Source organism: Rhinolophus hipposideros (genome assembly GCF_964194185.1).
Source record: "Rhinolophus hipposideros genome assembly, chromosome: 5".
In the NCBI taxonomy this organism is placed as follows: domain Eukaryota; kingdom Metazoa; phylum Chordata; class Mammalia; order Chiroptera; family Rhinolophidae; genus Rhinolophus; species Rhinolophus hipposideros.
The window spans coordinates 78,595,295-78,612,593 of NC_138051.1; the positions used below are offsets into that span (position 1 = coordinate 78,595,295).

Genomic DNA, 17,299 nt, shown 5'->3' on the forward strand with positions numbered 1-17,299 from the left:
GTTTCCGTTTACTCTCTGTGCTGTGTGTGAGGGGTCATTCTAAATCTTTTATGTATCATCTCCTTTAATCCTATAGCCCTACTGTTACTATCCCTATTTAACAGATAAGGATACTGAAATGCAGGAGAGGTTAAGGGATTCAAAGATCGCACTGGTGGTTCTATTAATTGGTGAAGCCAGGATCCAACTACTGGCAGTCTGCAGCCAGAGACCACAGCAGTTTAACTGCTTTGGAATTCATACAGGGTCCATCATGGGGAGACAGAGTGGGCTGTGCCTCTGGACACAATGTGAGAGGATACACAAAACGTCTTAGCTAAAGAGTACAGTGGTTGAATGGCTCCGGGAATTAACTAGCAAATCTTGGCTGTTGATAACTTTATTCCTGATCTATGGCTGTCCCCTGGTGGTTTCCCTGGGAAACTCACAAGCCAAAGAAATCCAAGGGTCTAGTGAAATCAGTGGGATGAAATGAACTGGACCAAATAACTTATTTGCTGTATAAAAAACCCACATAAAACAAATAGCCTTTCGAGGTCCACATTACTCAGCTCAGTTGTAAATAGGGTTGTAATCCCTGTGACAGCTAAGAGCTGATTGACAGCACATTGACTGAAACAGGAAGGAAAATACATGCCCCATGATTATACTTGTACTTCCAAAGGAGGCAATTCCAAGATTTAATGAACTCAGCCATTACTTGCAAGATCACATTTCATTTTGAAGCTTCTAGGTTTTCCAGAAGATTCCCAAGACTACTATGCTTCATGCCAACTTGTAACCTCACTCCCTGACCCCCTCCTCAATTCCCTTGACCTTTCAAACGTTATTATTCAACTAGGTGAAGTTTGCTTTCACTGCTTATTTCAAGCATACTTGGTGGTATGAGATTATACAAAATAAAGCAAAACAAGGTCATTTTGTATAAAATAGATAGGTAAGGTCTACCAAGGCAAAAAGGGGGGAGAAGGTAGTTTCTGAAGAGTCATGTTTTTCCTGCACTCTGGGACACGGGACTGGGTGTCTACCTTCCATAGATCTGGGGGAAATACTCCATCTGAAAGAAGCAAGTGACCACGGCACAAATACAGAACACTGCCATCTTTTTATTTATTCAAAGGGACATTTCCAGGTACAGAAAGAAATCACAAGGTAATATTAGAAAAAAATAAAAATCAAACACCTGCTAATCAAGTGTTGCACTTAATGCAAACTACCTAAGACAGAAAAGGAGCCATGAGATCACCACTGACAACCAGTCACCCAAAACACCACCCCTCCACCGAAACGCTGGATACCAGTGGAGAGCAGGGCATTGTTGTTGTTGCAGCGGAGCTAGAGGTGTTGTCAAGAGTCAGCAGACTTGTGGGCCAGATGCACTGAACTCAACGAGGCACTTGAAGATGTACTACTATCACAGCTAGAGGAATGTGGTTTGGAACCTGTCCTCCACTGCAAAGGCTGACAACCCCAGGGCAAGTCAACCAATATCCCTAAGCAGACTCATTTGGGTCCTGTCTGGCTGGACCCTCCTTATTCCAACAGCAAAGAACACTGAAGACAATTAAATCAATCCCTACAGTCAGTCTCTCCTTTTCCTTCAACCCTTTTACAAAAGATGTTATTACAATGGCAACAATTCTGAGCTCTCAGGAAATAGGGTCTTAGGTGCGGTTGGAGGCTGAGACGCATGAAACAGTTGTCTAGAAATTCCTTTCATCTTATGGCACTGATTTAGTTTAAATTGGACTTCTTCTTTTCTCCCTCCACCCATGTGCTCTCATCCCCAGATGGACATATTGGCATCAAATAGCTCTAGCTTTCAATCTGTACTGGGATTTCCCAGCAGAAGAGACATTTGTCTTTGTCATCCTGAAGTTCCCACTTCACCACCAGTTTTATCTGGAGAAAGAGAAAAAGAATTGGGAAAAATGAAACTAGGACCTCACCTCAATCCAGAATTGGTTTAACTACGAATCTTAGATGTACATTGAAACAAACTGCCTAAGTCTTGATGCTTTTCTTCTTAAATCGTACCATAATGAAAGCCGCTGCAGCTGTGGGCACAGCCTGTGTCCTTCAACTTAGAAGAGTGAACCAAGTTATACCTATGATTTGGTGTCAGCACCACATACTAACCTAGTTAACTTATCAAATATAATTTCCAAAGCATTGTTTTTCCATTTTAAATCAATGGTACATAAACAAAGGCTTACATGAAAAATAATTCTACGTTTAGACCATTTCTCATGTATGTGGAGATGTGATCCAGCTTTTTCTGACTGTAACCATGAAGAGCAGAGAGTAAAAAGTTAGATTCTTAGATATAAGGAAACTTATGCGTTAGTTGGAAATGGAAATGTCAAAGCACAAAGGATGTCCAAAGAAGTCTACTGTTGTATGAATAACTTCAGGAACAAGAACGCATGGTAGTATGTAGTTTCAGTTAACTTCCTTAAACTGCTTTTGATAATAGTATACCTCATTAGATATCTTTGCCTTAACTTGTTACACTCATACTATGAGCTGTCCTTTCTAATTCTTTTCCTTTGTATATATTAAATATATTAAAATATATTTATTTATTTTTCTCAGTCACAGTTGACATTCAATATTATTTCATATTAGTTTCAGGTGTACAGCACAGTGGTTAGACATTTATATAATTTATGAAGTGAACCCCCATTAGTCTAGTCTCCACCTGGCACTATACATGGTCGTTGCAACATTATTGACTAGATTCTCTATGCTGTACTTTACATCCCTTCTAATTCTTAAGAAATCACTGACACTTTGCCAGTCCTTTCTTACGTGGACATGAGCTTACTTGGTATTAGTTACTGCCACTCTTTTGTACTCAGCTGTTTCTTTACAACACAACATTTGAGGGACAGTGATACCCAGCTTTTGGCAACTTGTTTTGTGAGTTTTTCAAGACAAGTACATATTAACTATTTCACGTAGTGCCTAAGTTAACATAGCTTAAGCTGTTTTTCAAATGAAATACAATTCACTTAACAATAACTACCATATATTAACTGCCTACTATGTATCAGGCCCTAACCTGACACTATAAGTAACGGACGGAGGCTCCAAGAAGCCCATGATCATATGGCTACTCTGAGAATTAATGTATAAATCTATCCCTGACCTTTAGGGTCACTGACATACCGTGACCCTAAACACAGACTCCCTATCTTGGAGACTCTTTAGAATGTTCTTTATTTACTTGCTGTTTCTAGAAAATAAATGCCTAGATTGCGCCTGGTTCTATTTAATTTCCTTTCAAAAAAATGTTAACTCTTTTTTTCTTCATGGTAAAAAGTATCCTTCTACGTCTCCATTCTCATCAAGATTCATATCTTTAATACAGGCCCTTTCCAGCATTCTCTACCTTACAAATGTTAGGTAGAAAAAGAAGTAGGTATAGCAGAGTGAGTCAGAGGTGAAGGTAGGGGTTGGAGGGGAGAACGAAGAGTGGAAAAAGCTACCTCTGCGGTGGAGCTAACAAACTCTCTTGTGAACAGACAAACTACTTACAGCTCTCTTATGAACAGACCAGGATTTTCTGATGACAATGCTGTAAGCGCTTGAAATCCTGAACTATTTGATAACTGGCTAAAATCTTCCAACACTGCATAGGTTTTAGAGTCAGAAAACCTGGCTCTAAATCTAGGCTGTAATATTGCTTAGCTGAGTGGACTCTGTTCATATTACATAACACTGGAGGCTCAAATTTCTTCATCTGTAAAATCGGGATAATACCACCCCTGCACAGGGTGGTCATGAGAATCCAGTTAAATAGTAGATATAAAAATGGCTAACCATTAGACTGTAGACAAAGAACAGGGGGACACAATGGAAAGCATCTGCCATACCTCTTGGATCCTAACACTCTAGCTGGTCTCCTTTCCCTCGGGCTTCTGCTGCTTCATCATAGAGATGAAGGACTCCTACTCTCATCTTCTCTTCTACCTCATTCCTCAGATATGTAATCTAGTCACAAGGACACTCCAGTGTCCTTAACAATGTCACTTACAGAGGGGTAGTCACTCTTCACTGGTAGTTTATTCAGGTAGCTGTAGGTCTTGTTTTTTTCAATGGGGCAGTTGACTCCACTCTTACAACCATCAGACTCAGGAATGGGAAAAGCAATTGGGACGCCCATCAAGATGCCATATACCATGGCTTTGCTCCCTTGAGACTCAGTACCTGTGAGAGAGAGAGAGAGAGAGAGAGAGAGAGAGAGAGAGAGAGAGAGAGAGAGAGAGAGAGAATCAGATAGTGAAGGAAACAGCCTATTTACAAACTCTAAATAAAAAATTCAGATACATTCTCAAGCATTGCTATGATAATATGTACCTCTTAATTCCTAGGGTCTATTTCTCTTTGTAGTTATGCTACAGAGCAAGGATTCACTTCAAAACTTGAAAAATTACTGAATTATAGGGGGGGGAAGGAATCATTGGGGGTTGTTTTCTTTGCTCTTAACCCCACCTTGCTCTTCACTGCCTTTGTTTCTCAGGAGAATCAGAACTACTTGGATAAAACACCTAATCCGACAAAGTAACATTTTTGGCAGTACACTTTCTATTTACTATTCATATCAGCTTCTGTCAAAGTGCATTGTGTATATTAAAAAGTGTTAGGAGATTGGTTTCTTGAATTCTCCAACATTCCTGCCTAAAGGATTCCATTAGAAATTAATAAAATGGAAGGTGAAGAGGGAATAAAGAGTCTACACGGACATGCCATGGATTGTAACACTAGAGAAAGAGGCAACCTTTTAGAAACTAGGTTATTAGGTTGGTACAAAAGTAATTGTGGTGGAGGCTGGCCTGGTGGCTCAGGCGGAAGGCTGCCGGTTCGATTCCCACATGGGCCAGTGGGCTCCTAACCATAAGGGATGGTGGGCAGTGCCCCCTGCAACCAGGATTGAACACGGCACCTTGAGCTGAGCTGCTGCTGAGCTCCCAGATTGCTCAGTTGGTTGGCGTGCATCCTCTCAACCACAAGGTTGGCATTGGGGGTTCGACTCCCGCGAGGGATGGTGGGCTGCACCCCTGCAACTAGCAACTAGCAACTAGCAACGGCAACTGGCCCTGGAGCTGAGCTGCGCCCTCCACAACTAAGACGGAAAGGAGAACAACTTGAAGCTGAACGGCACCCTCCACAAGTAAGATTGAAAGGACAACAACTTGACTTGGAAACAGTCCTGGAAGTACACACTGTTCGCCAATAAAGTCCTGTTCCTCTTCCCCAATAAAATCTTTAAAAAAAAAAAAAAGTAATTGTGGTTTTTGCAATTATTTTCAATTGCAAAAACAGCAATTACTTTTGCACCATTTCTTGCTAAGCTCTACCCTCCATATAACAAGATGGGTAGGAGGAATAAATATAATAAAATTAGGGCAAACAGAATTATGAGCTATTAGGTTATTCTGGAGATCCAGAGTATTGGCTGTTCCCTTCTTTCTGTCTAGGTTGGTGATTACTTTTGTTTAGAAGGTATTAACACTGTTTTGGTTTGGAACAATAAAGGGGCCCGGGTATCATCTCGAAGCGAAACTAACTCTAATACTTACAGCTGTCTTTAGGCTTAAGAACAAGAGATGGCAGGAACATTGAGATTTCTTTTTTAGACTGTCTAGTCCGGTTCCATAGGATAGAAAATGAGAGAGAGATTCTAGAAATAAAGACTTTGCATTTGTCTAGATTCCTGGGAATCTGAAAGTGATGAATATGGTACCAGAAAGCAACAAGTTCCAATAATATTTCTTCAAGTTGAAGAAAGCTCTCAAATTTCTTGATTGCTTCTTGGGTCCCCAGTGAGTTCCCTAAACCTTACCGAGGCTAAGTATTAATTGCTCTTGTATTTTGAGGCAGAACATAGGTATGTTGCTTGAAATAACAGTATGGAGAAGTTCCAAAGTCCACAGATTTGGGGTCTGTGCTAATACTCTGCAGTCTGTAGGTAAACAGAACTGACATTCCCATAAAAGCCTACTGCGATATGATCCAAAATAGGAGAGAGAGAAGCCAAGCTGTCTTTTCTCACCTGTAAACACATGGAAATCTCTCTCTTTGCTTAAAGGGAGTCTGGATTCTAGGAAACAGACATAAGGGAACCCCATTATGAGAAGGGTATCTAAGGGCATAGTGAAAGCTAGCTTTGCACAAGTTAGAAGGGAAGGCACAGAATTCTTGATTGCAGTTCCCTCCCCCACATCCCTAAGCTCTTCCAATACTTGAGATTGATGTCATGCTTTAAGATGAATTTGAAGGTAAGAGTCACTTTTACTCACTACTAGTGAAGGTGACATTGACGGTGTAAGACTCTCCTTTCTGCAGAACGCAGGGCTGGATGGGGCATGGGCTCACATTCACTTCCTTTATAACTCCAACCTCAGAACCTGCAAAAGAAGAAAAATGAATTGGAAAAGGAGGAAAATAAACCACCTAGGCTGTCCCTACTTAATGAGATGATTCTCTGCTCTCCCAATGAGGGTGAGCTCGTTCTCCAGGAAACTGCTTATATTTGATGGGTGAAGGGGAATTAAGGGAATTATAAAGTATACGAGGTCTGATAATTAAGTTCGCGAACTCGTTGCAATGATGTTGCTAACCTTTTTTTGCTATCAAAGGGATTATTCCTTATGAATGTGTACCAACTGGACAGCTAACCAAGTTTATTATTTGGAAGTGCTGAAAAGGCTGCATGAAAAAGTTAGACGACCTGAACTTCTCGCCAACAATTCATGGCTCTTGCATCACGACAATGCATCAGCTCACATGGCACTGTCTGTGAGGGAGTTTTTAGCCAGTAAACAAATAATTCTATTGGAACACCCTCCCTACTCACCTAATCTGGCCCCCAATGACTTCTTCCTTTACCCAAAGATAAAGAAAATATCGAAAGGAAGACATTTTGATGACATTCAGGACATCAAGGGTAATACAATGACAGCTCTGACGGCCATTCCAGAAAAGAGTTCCAAAATTGCTTTGAAGGGTGGACTAGGCGCTGGCATCGGTGCACAGATTCTCAAGCGGAGCACTTTGAAGGTGACTGTAGATATTCAGCAATGATGTATGTAGCACTTTTTCTATAGGATGAGTTCGCGAACTTAATTGTCCACACATAGCCAGCTCCCCTACTCTACATCCTGGGAGGGCTATACATGGAAAATCATCTCCACCCCTCTTTCCACTCCGACACAGGATTTTAAAGCAGCACACATATATGGCACAAATCGCAGTGCTACTGTTTCCATTTGGAATCTTGAGAGTGGTTGCTCCCAAACTGTCCCCCCACCATCTTTCAATCCTGTCCTGGTATCTCTCCAAATCAGTGGTCTCCAAGCTCTGTATACCCCCACCAGTGAGAACAATTTAAGCAGGCACCTGCAATATACAGATGTACACTCGACTTTGGAAACCTGTGTTCTTCAAAATAAGTTATCTTTGAGGTAGGGTGGTCATCTCTTTTTTTTAAAAAAAATGTCACTCTAAACAAGGACATAAGTTATATTTGTTCACAATAAATGCTTGATCAAAAAAGGTTAAGTACAAATCGTTAAAAATCCTGTTATCTCATCCAGGCCCCTGAAACTGGACAGCTGAATAGGAGAGAATGCAAGTGAACTGCCTCCTACCACGGCCTGTAACAGGGTCCGCATAAGCTCTTCAACTCAGCCAGCACTGCTGAGATAGACTCTGGGACCTGAGGCCTGGGTGTGAAACCTCATTGGCCGCATTCCTCACTGTGTAACCAACCTCAAGGTGACATGCTGAACCACTCGGGGATAATAATAGTACCTACCTCACAGAGTAGGTGAGCTAACACACATACAGCTCTTAGGTAAGTGTTGGGAACACAGTAATGCTATACAGTAGTCCCCCTTATTTGCTTTTGGTGGTTTCAGTTACCTGCGGTTAACTGTGTTCCAAAAAAGATTAAATGGAAAATTCCAGAAATAAACAATTCGTAAGTTTTAAATTGTGAGCAGCGTGATGAAATCTTGCACTGTCCCACTCCATCCCGCCTAGGAGATGACTCATCCTTTTGTTCAGCTAGGCACTTAGTAACCGACTGTTCCAGTCCCCGTATTACAGTGCTTATGTCTAAGTAACCCTAACTTTAATTAATAATGGCCCCAAAGCTCAACAGTAGTGATGCTGGCAATTCAGACATGCCAAAAAGAAGCCATAAAGTGATTCTGTTAAGTGAAAAGGTATGTATGTATAGGAAAAAACTATATATATATATATAGTTTTTATTATATATATATAGTTTTTTATCATATATAGTTTATCATATATATAGTTTTTATCATATATACATGATAGTACCATATATATATATATATATATATATATGGTACTATCCCTGGATTCAGGCATCCACTGAACGTACCCACCTCAGATAAGAGGGGACCACTGTATAAATGTTTACCATTATTGTCATTATTTCAGGATTCAGTCCATAAATTTAACCTAGAATAGCTGCTCCTGGGTGGGTTAGCACATTCCCTTTTGACACACAAGGTGGGACTCTCACCTCGAATATATTTTGTGGGTAGAAATTATGGATCCAGCTGATAGAATGGGCTCTTTCTGACTCAAAAGTAGAACACAGGAAGACAAAAAGCAACCCGCAGGCTGGGAGCACATTTTCTGCTTTGCAGTCACCAGGTTAGCCCAGTTCTGGTATGAACTGAGAAGCTCATGTGGATGCTCTCTGCTTTCTCAGCCTGCGCCTGCTCTTAGGTGGAATAGTTGAATCATAGTGAACAACACGGCTCCAGCTAGGTCGGTAAATATCTTGCAGTCCTTTATCCCCAGCTTGTTTTTCCATCATGGCAAAATTCTCAAACTCTACAGGCAAGAATCCTCTTCTCTAAGACGCTCTACCACTCTGTCCTATCTTCTATGGACAGGAAAAAAAAAATCCAGAACTTTAAGCAACAACCTATTGAAAATCAGTGCTTATGCTAAAGCTTTCCACCTCCGGCTTCTACCTGCTTCTTTCAAGACTGGGTCACATGATCTAGTAGGAATTGAGTAAAGGGTAGTACTTATAGCTCCTTCATCCGGTTTTCTGGTTGACAAGAGGTTCTTGGATTTCCAATGTCAGTAAATCAAACTCCTTAGCCCTAAAGTGCAAAAATTGCAAAACTAGTTTGCCTGACCCAATTTCTCACTTAAGGAAATGCCACTCCAGGGGAAAGTGGGTGTACAGTGGAACTCAAAAACTTTTGATGTGGGCACTGAAATTTTTACATTGCATTTCCCAATTCAAAAGTAAATTGAAAATCTGTAACTGAAACTCTCCTTCCCTTAAGAAGTTCTTGCCATCCACCTATGCCTGCTTTTTTCAAATGAGTAGAGCAGTCTCTGGATTTAGTTTCCTTAGGTTTTTCTGTGTGGTTTTTTTTTTTTTTAAAGGTTAATGTTACCATTGAAACAAAGTGGCTCAAAAACACACACTAGTTTCTTATTGCCTACTAGCTATGAGAACTTGGGCAAGGTACTCTATGTGCCTGTTTCCTCATCTGTAAAACAGACTGTGAGGATTGAATGAGTTAATAAAATTAATATAGTGTCTTCCTCCAAATGTTGGTAACTAAGTTTAATGGAGGGGAAGGCAGTAATTTGAGATAATAAAAATATCTTTCATGTGCCAGTCTCCTAGTTCAGTGGAATAGCGTTTGTTAAGAATTAATAGGCTAGCAGCGTTTATTCCTTAATCTATCCCCTAGTTCCCACCTTCGTTTTTGCCTCAACATGAATTTTGATGACATAGTGGAAAGAGAATTTATTCCCTCATTTATTTTTTCAACAAATATTTATTGAGCAGTTACTATTCCCTGGGCACTGGATATAGAGGAGGAAACTTATTCTGGTTCCCATTCTGCTGTGTGACTTTGGGTAAGTTACTTAACATCTCTGGAATTCAATGACTGAATATATGATCTCCAAGTCTTCTTCCAACTTACAAATTTTATAAAATCAGTTTCATGCTTCTTTTATTTATCATTATACCTCTCCACTTCAGAAAAGCATGGTTGGAACACCTGACTGAACGAATTCACAATTTCTACAGCTCACCCCTGTATTTCTCAACAAAGATTCCAACCACAGCGTCAAGAGGGGGTTATGTGTCACCCGCTGTGACCGGAAACACGAATTTTATAGCTAGGAGTTAATCACAAAACTTCCATAGCCCAAGGGAAACGCTAACGAAACAAGTCTTGAAAAAGAGAACTGACTTTTGACTTATCAGCAAAAGGTAAACTAGAAGAGAGAACAGAGTGGGAGGGAGAGGTCATCCAAGATACAGACAAAAAAAAGTTCTGCGCCTCACCCCTCACTCCCCGCGCTGCATATGGAGCTTTGGTTGTCCGCCCTACAAACTTTAGGAAACTTCAGCAAGAGGCCCACCTCCAGGAATGTCCAGGGTCCCCAAACACTCGTTCCAAGGAAAGACACACAGCTGTGAGCGGTCGGGTTTCCTCGAGGCCGGCAGCTTCTTCTCCACCCCAGCCCACCCCACCAGGCGTGCAAGGCTCAGCCTGGCCGCCCACCGGGTCGGCCCCACCCAGCCCCGGGTCTCAGCGCGGTGTTCCGGCGGAGGCTCCCGCAGAGGGCGCCGGAACCTCGGGCTAGTCCCGGACTCACCGCAGTCCTTGAAACGCACCGGCTCTGCCAGGGCGGAGGCGCTGAGAGCCAGGAGCAGCCAAGCGGCGGCCAAGAAACGCATAGCTGCTAAAGAGCTTCCGAGCGCAAGGAAGGAAGAAGCGACCGCCGTAGTCACAAGATATACGGGCAGGGGCCGGCCAGGGGTGGAGCTCAGTCAGGCGACCCGGTACCAGCAACCGAAGCAGAAGCCCCGCCCCCAACTCCTGGGAGCTTGGTTCTGCGGGATCTCGCCCGGGCGCCCCTTTCTCCGCCCATGTTGTCCGCTTTGCGGCGGGGTGGGCTATGATACATCTCCACCCCGCCCCTCTCTTTAGCCCTCGGCTTTGTTGGTGCGTCCCCACTTCCGCAATGGGAGCTTTTCTAGCCAACCAAATTCCTTCTTCTCCCGCACCACCCAATAGGCGTGTCCGGAGGCGGGGTCTCTGTGGGTCCTGCCTTTTGAGGCCCAGGCGAAGAAGAGGATTGGAGCGATGCGAGGGGCGGGGTGTGTGGAGAAGATGGCGGCCGCCTGGGGCTTATCGCTAGCGGCCGCGGCGCTGAGAGCGGTCACCCCCGGGCCGAGGAGCAGGTACCAAGCCTAGAAGGGCAGCTGGGAAGTGTTAAGATTTGGGCCTCCAGGACTAAGCAGAAACTAAAGTCTGCGGGGAGGTGAGGGAGTGGCGTGAGGTTGTCCAGTTGGAGGTCGTCAGGTTTGACGTGAGCCAGTCCAGATGGGGGTCGTCAGGTTTGACTTGAGGCTGTGCAGGTGGGGGGTCGCCAGGTGCCCCTCTGCTCTGGGTTCATCCTCCTCCCTTGCGCGCGGCAGGCTGCTGGCGGCCTCCGCTGGACCGCGGGCGCGTCGGGAAGCGTCGTCTTCCAGTCCCGAGGCTGGCGAAGGGCAGATTCAGCTCACAGACAGCTGCGTCCAGGTAAGAGCAGCGGCGGTGCCTAAACGAGGGACGGAAAAGCGGGGACTTCCTCTTGACCTACCCTTTTTGTTCCCTTTACCCGTCATTCCTGCTCCTCTCTCCCTGTATTTCAGAGGCTTCTGGAAATCACCCAAGGGTCAGAATTCCTCAGGCTGGAGGTGGAAGGAGGTGGATGCTCCGGCTTCCAATACAAATTTTCACTGGATACAGTTGTCAACCCCGACGACAGGCAAGGAAAAAGGGGTGGGTCCTCAGAATGTGTATGGGGGGGAAGTGTCTCCAGTTTGACGTGCACTTTTATTCCAAATTTAAAAGGTTTTCAAAGGATGCTTAACGCCACCCTTCTCACACAGTAGGGATACAGTGAAGATATGTTGTCTTGATTTAAAATAAGTTATAGGAGGAAAATATGTCCATAGGGTAGTTGGTAGAGAGTCAGGCTGGACTAGGTTCCAGGCCTAAATCTCTAAGCATTTCCCAGTATGCTTTCCATTGAATCTTTTTGCCTCAAAATCAGCACCTGTTGGAAGTAATAAGGGTGCTTCCTCTGTATTTCAGAAAACCGAGGATATGCACCTCTCACATCAGGGTACAGAGGGTGTCATGTTTTTGGTGTTTATGATATTCATTAATGCTTTCCTCCTGTCTTTTCAGGGTATTTGAACAGGGTGGAGCACGAGTGGTGGTTGACTCTGATAGCTTGGCCTTCGTCAAAGGAGCCCAGGTGGACTTCAGCCAAGAACTGATCCGAAGCTCATTTCAAGTGTTGAACAATCCTCAAGCGCAGACAGGCTGCTCCTGTGGGTCATCCTTCTCTGTCAAACTTTGATGCAATGACTGGTGACACAGAGATTGCTACCCTTTGTACCAGTTTGAGGAACCTGGGATTAGTTGGAATTCTACATGTGTCCTTCCAATCATGTTCCTCTCTCAGTTTTATTTCCCACAGTGCAGGAGTGTTGTGTTTTGCCACTGTTATTTTTAGAATGTGAAGCTTTTACTCTTGACTTAATTTCTCCTGCACAATTCTAAAGCTAAGCTTCTAGATGCTGTTACCTACAATTTAATAATTGAAACCCAGTATAATCTGTAGAGCCTCCAAGGTTCCAAAATTGGAAATTACTTCTCTGGCCTTCAGAGCTGCTTGTACATATGTACATAGCTACGTATAAAAGCTTCATTTTAAAGAAAGTCCTCATTCAGTCGTGTTTTGGATCAAAGTCAGAGAATAGGTAGTTTGAACACTGGTTACTAGGCTAGAAAGGATGCAAAAGGCAAATGAAATGTTCTTATTTTCATCTCACCCTTCTTGAATGTGGTAGTTGACTTATCCTTATTTTCTGTGCAACACATTCTCTATTTCCCATTTGTTAAAGCAGATACGTTTTCCTTTCACACTCATGAATCTGCTAGATTCGCAAAACCAAAAGCCCATCACCCAGAAAGCAGACTTAACCCCCACTGATAACTGAATCACTTGAAAAATAGCCTCTATACTCCATACTTCTACAGACACTTCAGGATTCTATGATCATTTAGTGACTGAATCTTTTAAAGACGTTGCTTCACTTACCTTATGATGTAAGATGTCTCTGGTCTCCTGCATAGCAGGAACCGGTCCCTTTGTTGGTATAGATAACTTAGAGATTTTCTTTTAGGTTGGATTACCAGATAAAGTGAAGTATGTCCAGTTAAATTTGAATTTTAGATGAGTGACATAATTTTTAGTATGTGTCCCAAATACTGCATGAAACATACTTATACTAAAAATTATTTGTTGTTTATCTGAAATTCAATTTTAACTGGGCATCCTGTGTATTTATTTGTTAAACCTGGCAAGTTTACTGTAGGGTCAGTGAAAGAAAAGAATTTTAAGCCACACATTCCAATGAATTCTAAAGTACTTGTTTGGGTATGGCACTTAAATAGGCTACAGAGCTAGAAATCGTTGTGGTATGTGTATGACAGTGCTGGGCAGCCAGAATTGCACTGGACACCTGAAAATGGACAAAAATACCATCACCATGGTGACTGATTTATACATGCTAATGTTGGGGAAACCACACCTTACTTTCTTCTGAGAATTGAGCCGTATCCTTTTGGCCTTCTGTTATAAAGCATCGAGTGGAGGGTCCATATTTGGCAGGAGCATCCTACATAGAGAAGTAGGTAGCACTGGTCATCACAGTGCAGCCCTCCCTTAAACTGTGGCCCTGAGCTCATGTCATGCAGCTTAGGCCCTAACACTGTCCAGAAACATTATTCCGGTTTTGTGTGTTTGTCTCAAGGGCAGGAAAGTACTTTTCTAGGAATCTAGCATTGATGTTTATGATTACTCTTAAAATCCCTCTTTGCCATTTCTCCATAGAAATGCCACAGGGCTGCTTAAAGGAAGTTTGCTTTTAGAAGTTTTGAAATAATTATCATCTGGCTTTAATTGTAAAATAAGGTCAGGTAAATATATAAAGAGAGGGAACATTTAAGCAGTCTATGGCCAGCAGCTGTATTTAAAAATATTTTATTTTTTTTGGACTAGGTAATACATATGGTACAAAATTCAAAGAGACACAAAAGGGGATACAATGAAAAGCCTCCCAATCCTGTACCCATCTACCCGGTCACCCTCCCCACAAACCACCCTTGTTTCTAAGAATTGAACCCACAGGCATAACCCCATAGATAAAATGTGAAATAACATTTGCACAAGAATATTCATTACAGCATTATTTTTAATAGCAAAAGATAGGAAACAATGGAAATGTCCATCACTAGGAGACTGATTAAATAAATTATGATTTATCCATTCAATGGAATAGTATACATTTATAAAATAGAATGAGACAGCCCTTACGTGCCGGTATGTATTAAGTGAAAAAAGCAAGGTGTAGAACGGCATGCAGAGTAGGCTATGTGTGTGTGTAATACAAGGAAACGTGTACATGCATGAGATATCCCTGGAAGGGAAAGCAGGAACGTGAGGGTTGGGAGGAGGGACAACAGGAATAGCATTTAAGAAGGTGCAGTACCAGCAGGATATCCCAAGGAATGCTAAGGAGTTCTGTGAAACATGGGGGGTGAGGTGGAGTGCCACGGTGGAGGTTAGCAGATACCCAATTCTCTCCCCTTTCTTTAGATAAATAGCAGCATACATTACACTTTGTTATACAACCCTCCTTTTCCCCTTAATCTATTTTGGATATCAAGGCAGTTAGAGCCACTTTTTAGGGCTCCATAACGATTGCTTCTAATCTTTTGCTATTACAAATAATGCTATAATAAATAATCTCTTACATATATCATTTCACATTTGATGAGAATATAGCCGAAGGTTAAATTCCTAGAAGTGGAATTATGGATTCAAAGAGTAAGGGCTTTTATAATTTTGAAAGACATTGCCTTATTCTCCTCTTCAGAAATTGTGTCAGCTTGTACTCTTTCTCCAGATGCTTGCCAACCAGGAGTGTTAACACACTCCTTGATCTTTGCCAATCTGACAAAGTGTCTGGGTCTGGTTTTAGCTTGCATTTCTTTTATTATGAATGAAGGTCAGAATACTTGCATACATTTAAGAACAATATATTTTTATCTGCTGCAAACATCTCAACTAGTATAGTGACCTAGAGCAAATTATTTAAGCTTCATGTGTCTTCTTTTCCTCAGCTGTGAGTTGGTAATAAAAATAGTAAATAGGATTGTTGGGTGATTAAATGAAATTTGTGTATAGCATTCAACACTGCCGACCTAGCACATAGCAAGCATTCAATAAGTTATATGGTGGCTGACAATCAGAGCAGCAGGTAGGACAGGACAGATTAAATTAAAATAGTGTTCATCTTCATGTCTCCAGGCACTCGGAGCCTTGTTTACTTGCGTTGTTATTGATAAGAGAGATACAAAGTCAGAGCTTTCCTTGTCTTAGAAGAATAAAGAAGCTTTTCTCATTGGAACCCAATCAGAGAGCCGGCAAAGGGGTAGGCACAGCCTCATTTCTAATATTTAGACTTAGCCAACATGGTAAAGAAATTTGGTTTAATATGAAACAAAAATGTGAGAGACCAGATGAACATTTCTTTATTCTACCGTGGTTCTAAACTAGCTAGCCAAGGTTGGAGTGGGTCTTTACTTGTAAACTCGGAGGAATGCCAGCCAGTCATTTTCTGAAGGGGAAGAAGGCAGAGGCTTCTGGGTAGAGAGGAGACACAACAAAGGCAATCTGGCTTCCCCCAAAACATGACTACACTGCATTGCACAAGCTAGAAAATAGACCTCTTTATTTTTAGCACATCAAACTGGTGTCCACAGAAGGAGAAGCCAGGAGAGAGCAGGATGCGTCTAATGCAGGTCTTCGGAGATGGGCCCTGCCCGTGGCAGAGCCCCTCGTGCATCAGGTGCTGTGCTGGGTAGGTTTTGAACGTTTATTTGCTGGAAGCTACTGAATATTTTCTAGAGACTGTGTAAAGCCCTGGCTCCCCCTGTCCTATCAACTCCCCATATTTTTAGTATTGCCCCCTTGCTTTCTCAGGCTCCTTGCTCCCCTCATGTCTCACACTTCAGCAAGCTGGCATCAGTCTTGCTTCTGTCAGATGAGGGTATCTCCTGCCCCTCCCTGGGGCCACAGAAGTGACTACAGGATGGAGATGTGGCAAAATCTGGTCCCGACCAGATTGAATAGCAGTGATGGCTCCTGGGGGAGGAGGCACTGGCGTCACTCCCCAAACTTCCTCCAATCCTTTTTTGCTCCATGGATTCGGAAGGACCATCCCAGGGCAGGTGTAGCCTCTGACTCAGTTTTGGGATCATCAGGATGATCATCGTGGCTGGAAAGGGTGTCCGTAGTGTGAGGCCGAAGGACCTCGCATGTTTGCACAGCTTGAGGGAGGTCAGGGGGGGATGAGGGCCATCCTTTGGTACGTATCCCATAGCAAGGCCAGGACAGATGGCAAACTGGGCCTCACGGCCAGTGGCTGAAGCATTAAAGCATTTGGTGGTGGTTGAGCCGAGCGAGGGTGTGGTGGCATGGAGGCTGTGACGAGCTCACCACCAGCACTGAAGCTGGGAGAGATGGAGGCAGGGCTGGCTGGGCGTGGGGCTGCAGGGCCTCCCGCCTGATGTCTCCCCAGCTAGGAAAGCGTCCTCAAGGCCCCTGCCTGAGGCCAATTTCCAGGTAGCTGCCCACACCGACTCCTCACTGCTACTCCTTGGCGGTGCAGTGTGGGGGGCCTGCCTCGGCCACATAACCTGGGGAGCAGTGGCAGCGGTAGGAGCCCTCGGTGTTCTCGCAGTGACCGTGGGCGCAGAGCGCAGCAGGCCCGTTCAAATCATCACACTCATTGACATCTAAGGGAGGAAAACCGAGCTGGCCAGAGCTGAAGGGCCTCTGGTCACGAAGCCCTGGTCCCTGCCCTGCAGTGGAATCCCAGGGATGGCAGCCAGAGGCTGAAGTGACTGTCCCAAATGAGCAACTCAAGGACACAAATTAGGTGGTAATGAGCCCATACTGTGCCCAAGAGAGTGGCCTGCTCCCTTGTCCCTGACGTTTTTGGGTCAGGGCACCTCCATGGAAAGGTCTTTCTAAAGCCCGCATAAGGGCCTCCAGCCGACCTGGCGCAGGCAGTCCCACTAGGGGGCAGTATGGATTTTCCAGCTATTCTGAGTTCAGACATGCATTCCTAACGTGAGCAGTGGGCCAG

The 17,299-nt window shown here is 43.5% G+C and overlaps 3 protein-coding genes across 6 annotated transcripts in view; 1 reads left to right on the top strand and 2 right to left on the bottom strand.

Annotated features, from left to right (window-relative positions):
• Window positions 1–1,086: 1,086 nt before the first annotated feature.
• On the bottom strand, window positions 1,087–11,048 carry NPC2 (NPC intracellular cholesterol transporter 2). Of its 2 annotated transcripts, none has more exons than XM_081047535.1 (4): window positions 10,681–11,048; window positions 6,306–6,413; window positions 4,040–4,212; window positions 1,087–1,902 (listed from the first exon to the last, which is right to left on the bottom strand). In XM_081047535.1, the coding sequence occupies exons 1-4, from the start codon at window positions 10,760–10,762 to the stop codon at window positions 1,816–1,818; spliced, it is 450 nt and encodes a 149-aa protein (XP_080903661.1). In that variant the 5' UTR covers window positions 10,763–11,048; the 3' UTR covers window positions 1,087–1,815. The 2 variants fall into 2 exon arrangements, with proteins under 2 accessions (XP_080903661.1, XP_080903660.1); XM_081047534.1 differs by having other exon boundaries at window positions 10,444–10,954.
• Window positions 11,049–11,147: 99 nt separating this feature from the next.
• On the top strand, window positions 11,148–15,553 carry ISCA2 (iron-sulfur cluster assembly 2). 2 transcript variants are annotated; one of them, XM_081047538.1, is made up of 4 exons: window positions 11,148–11,269; window positions 11,507–11,609; window positions 11,723–11,838; window positions 12,264–15,553. In XM_081047538.1, exons 1-4 carry the CDS (start codon window positions 11,172–11,174, stop codon window positions 12,436–12,438), a joined length of 492 nt encoding a protein of 163 aa, XP_080903664.1. In that variant the 5' UTR covers window positions 11,148–11,171; the 3' UTR covers window positions 12,439–15,553. The 2 variants fall into 2 exon arrangements, with proteins under 2 accessions (XP_080903664.1, XP_080903665.1); XM_081047539.1 differs by having other exon boundaries at window positions 11,723–11,852; window positions 12,264–15,457.
• Window positions 14,119–17,299, bottom strand: part of LTBP2 (latent transforming growth factor beta binding protein 2) — a gene marked incomplete at its 5' end in the record, with an annotated part of 99,394 nt that continues 96,213 nt past the window's right edge. The window contains one exon of one of the 2 annotated variants that reach the window (XM_081047536.1): window positions 14,119–16,946. In XM_081047536.1, coding sequence (XP_080903662.1) covers window positions 16,801–16,946 — 146 coding nt within the window. In that variant the 3' untranslated portion in view covers window positions 14,119–16,800. The remainder of the gene's footprint in view (window positions 16,947–17,299) is intronic. The other variant, XM_081047537.1, reaches the window with a different exon arrangement.

Excerpts from the sequence above, each read along its gene's own strand:
- ISCA2 (XM_081047538.1), top strand. The coding sequence starts at position 11,172 with ATGCGAGGGGCGGGGTGTGTGGAGAAGATGGCGGCCGCCTGGGGCTTA. Across the intron at positions 11,270-11,506 it reads ACCCCCGGGCCGAGGAGCAG|GCTGCTGGCGGCCTCCGCTG; the intron begins GTACCAAGCCTA and ends TGCGCGCGGCAG. Across the intron at positions 11,610-11,722 it reads TCACAGACAGCTGCGTCCAG|AGGCTTCTGGAAATCACCCA; the intron begins GTAAGAGCAGCG and ends CCTGTATTTCAG.
- NPC2 (XM_081047534.1), bottom strand. The coding sequence starts at position 10,762 with ATGCGTTTCTTGGCCGCCGCTTGGCTGCTCCTGGCTCTCAGCGCCTCC. Across the intron at positions 6,414-10,443 it reads GACCCTGGACATTCCTGGAG|GTTCTGAGGTTGGAGTTATA; the intron begins GTGGGCCTCTTG and ends CTTCTTTTGCAG. Across the intron at positions 4,213-6,305 it reads CAATGTCACCTTCACTAGTA|GTACTGAGTCTCAAGGGAGC; the intron begins GTGAGTAAAAGT and ends TCTCTCTCACAG.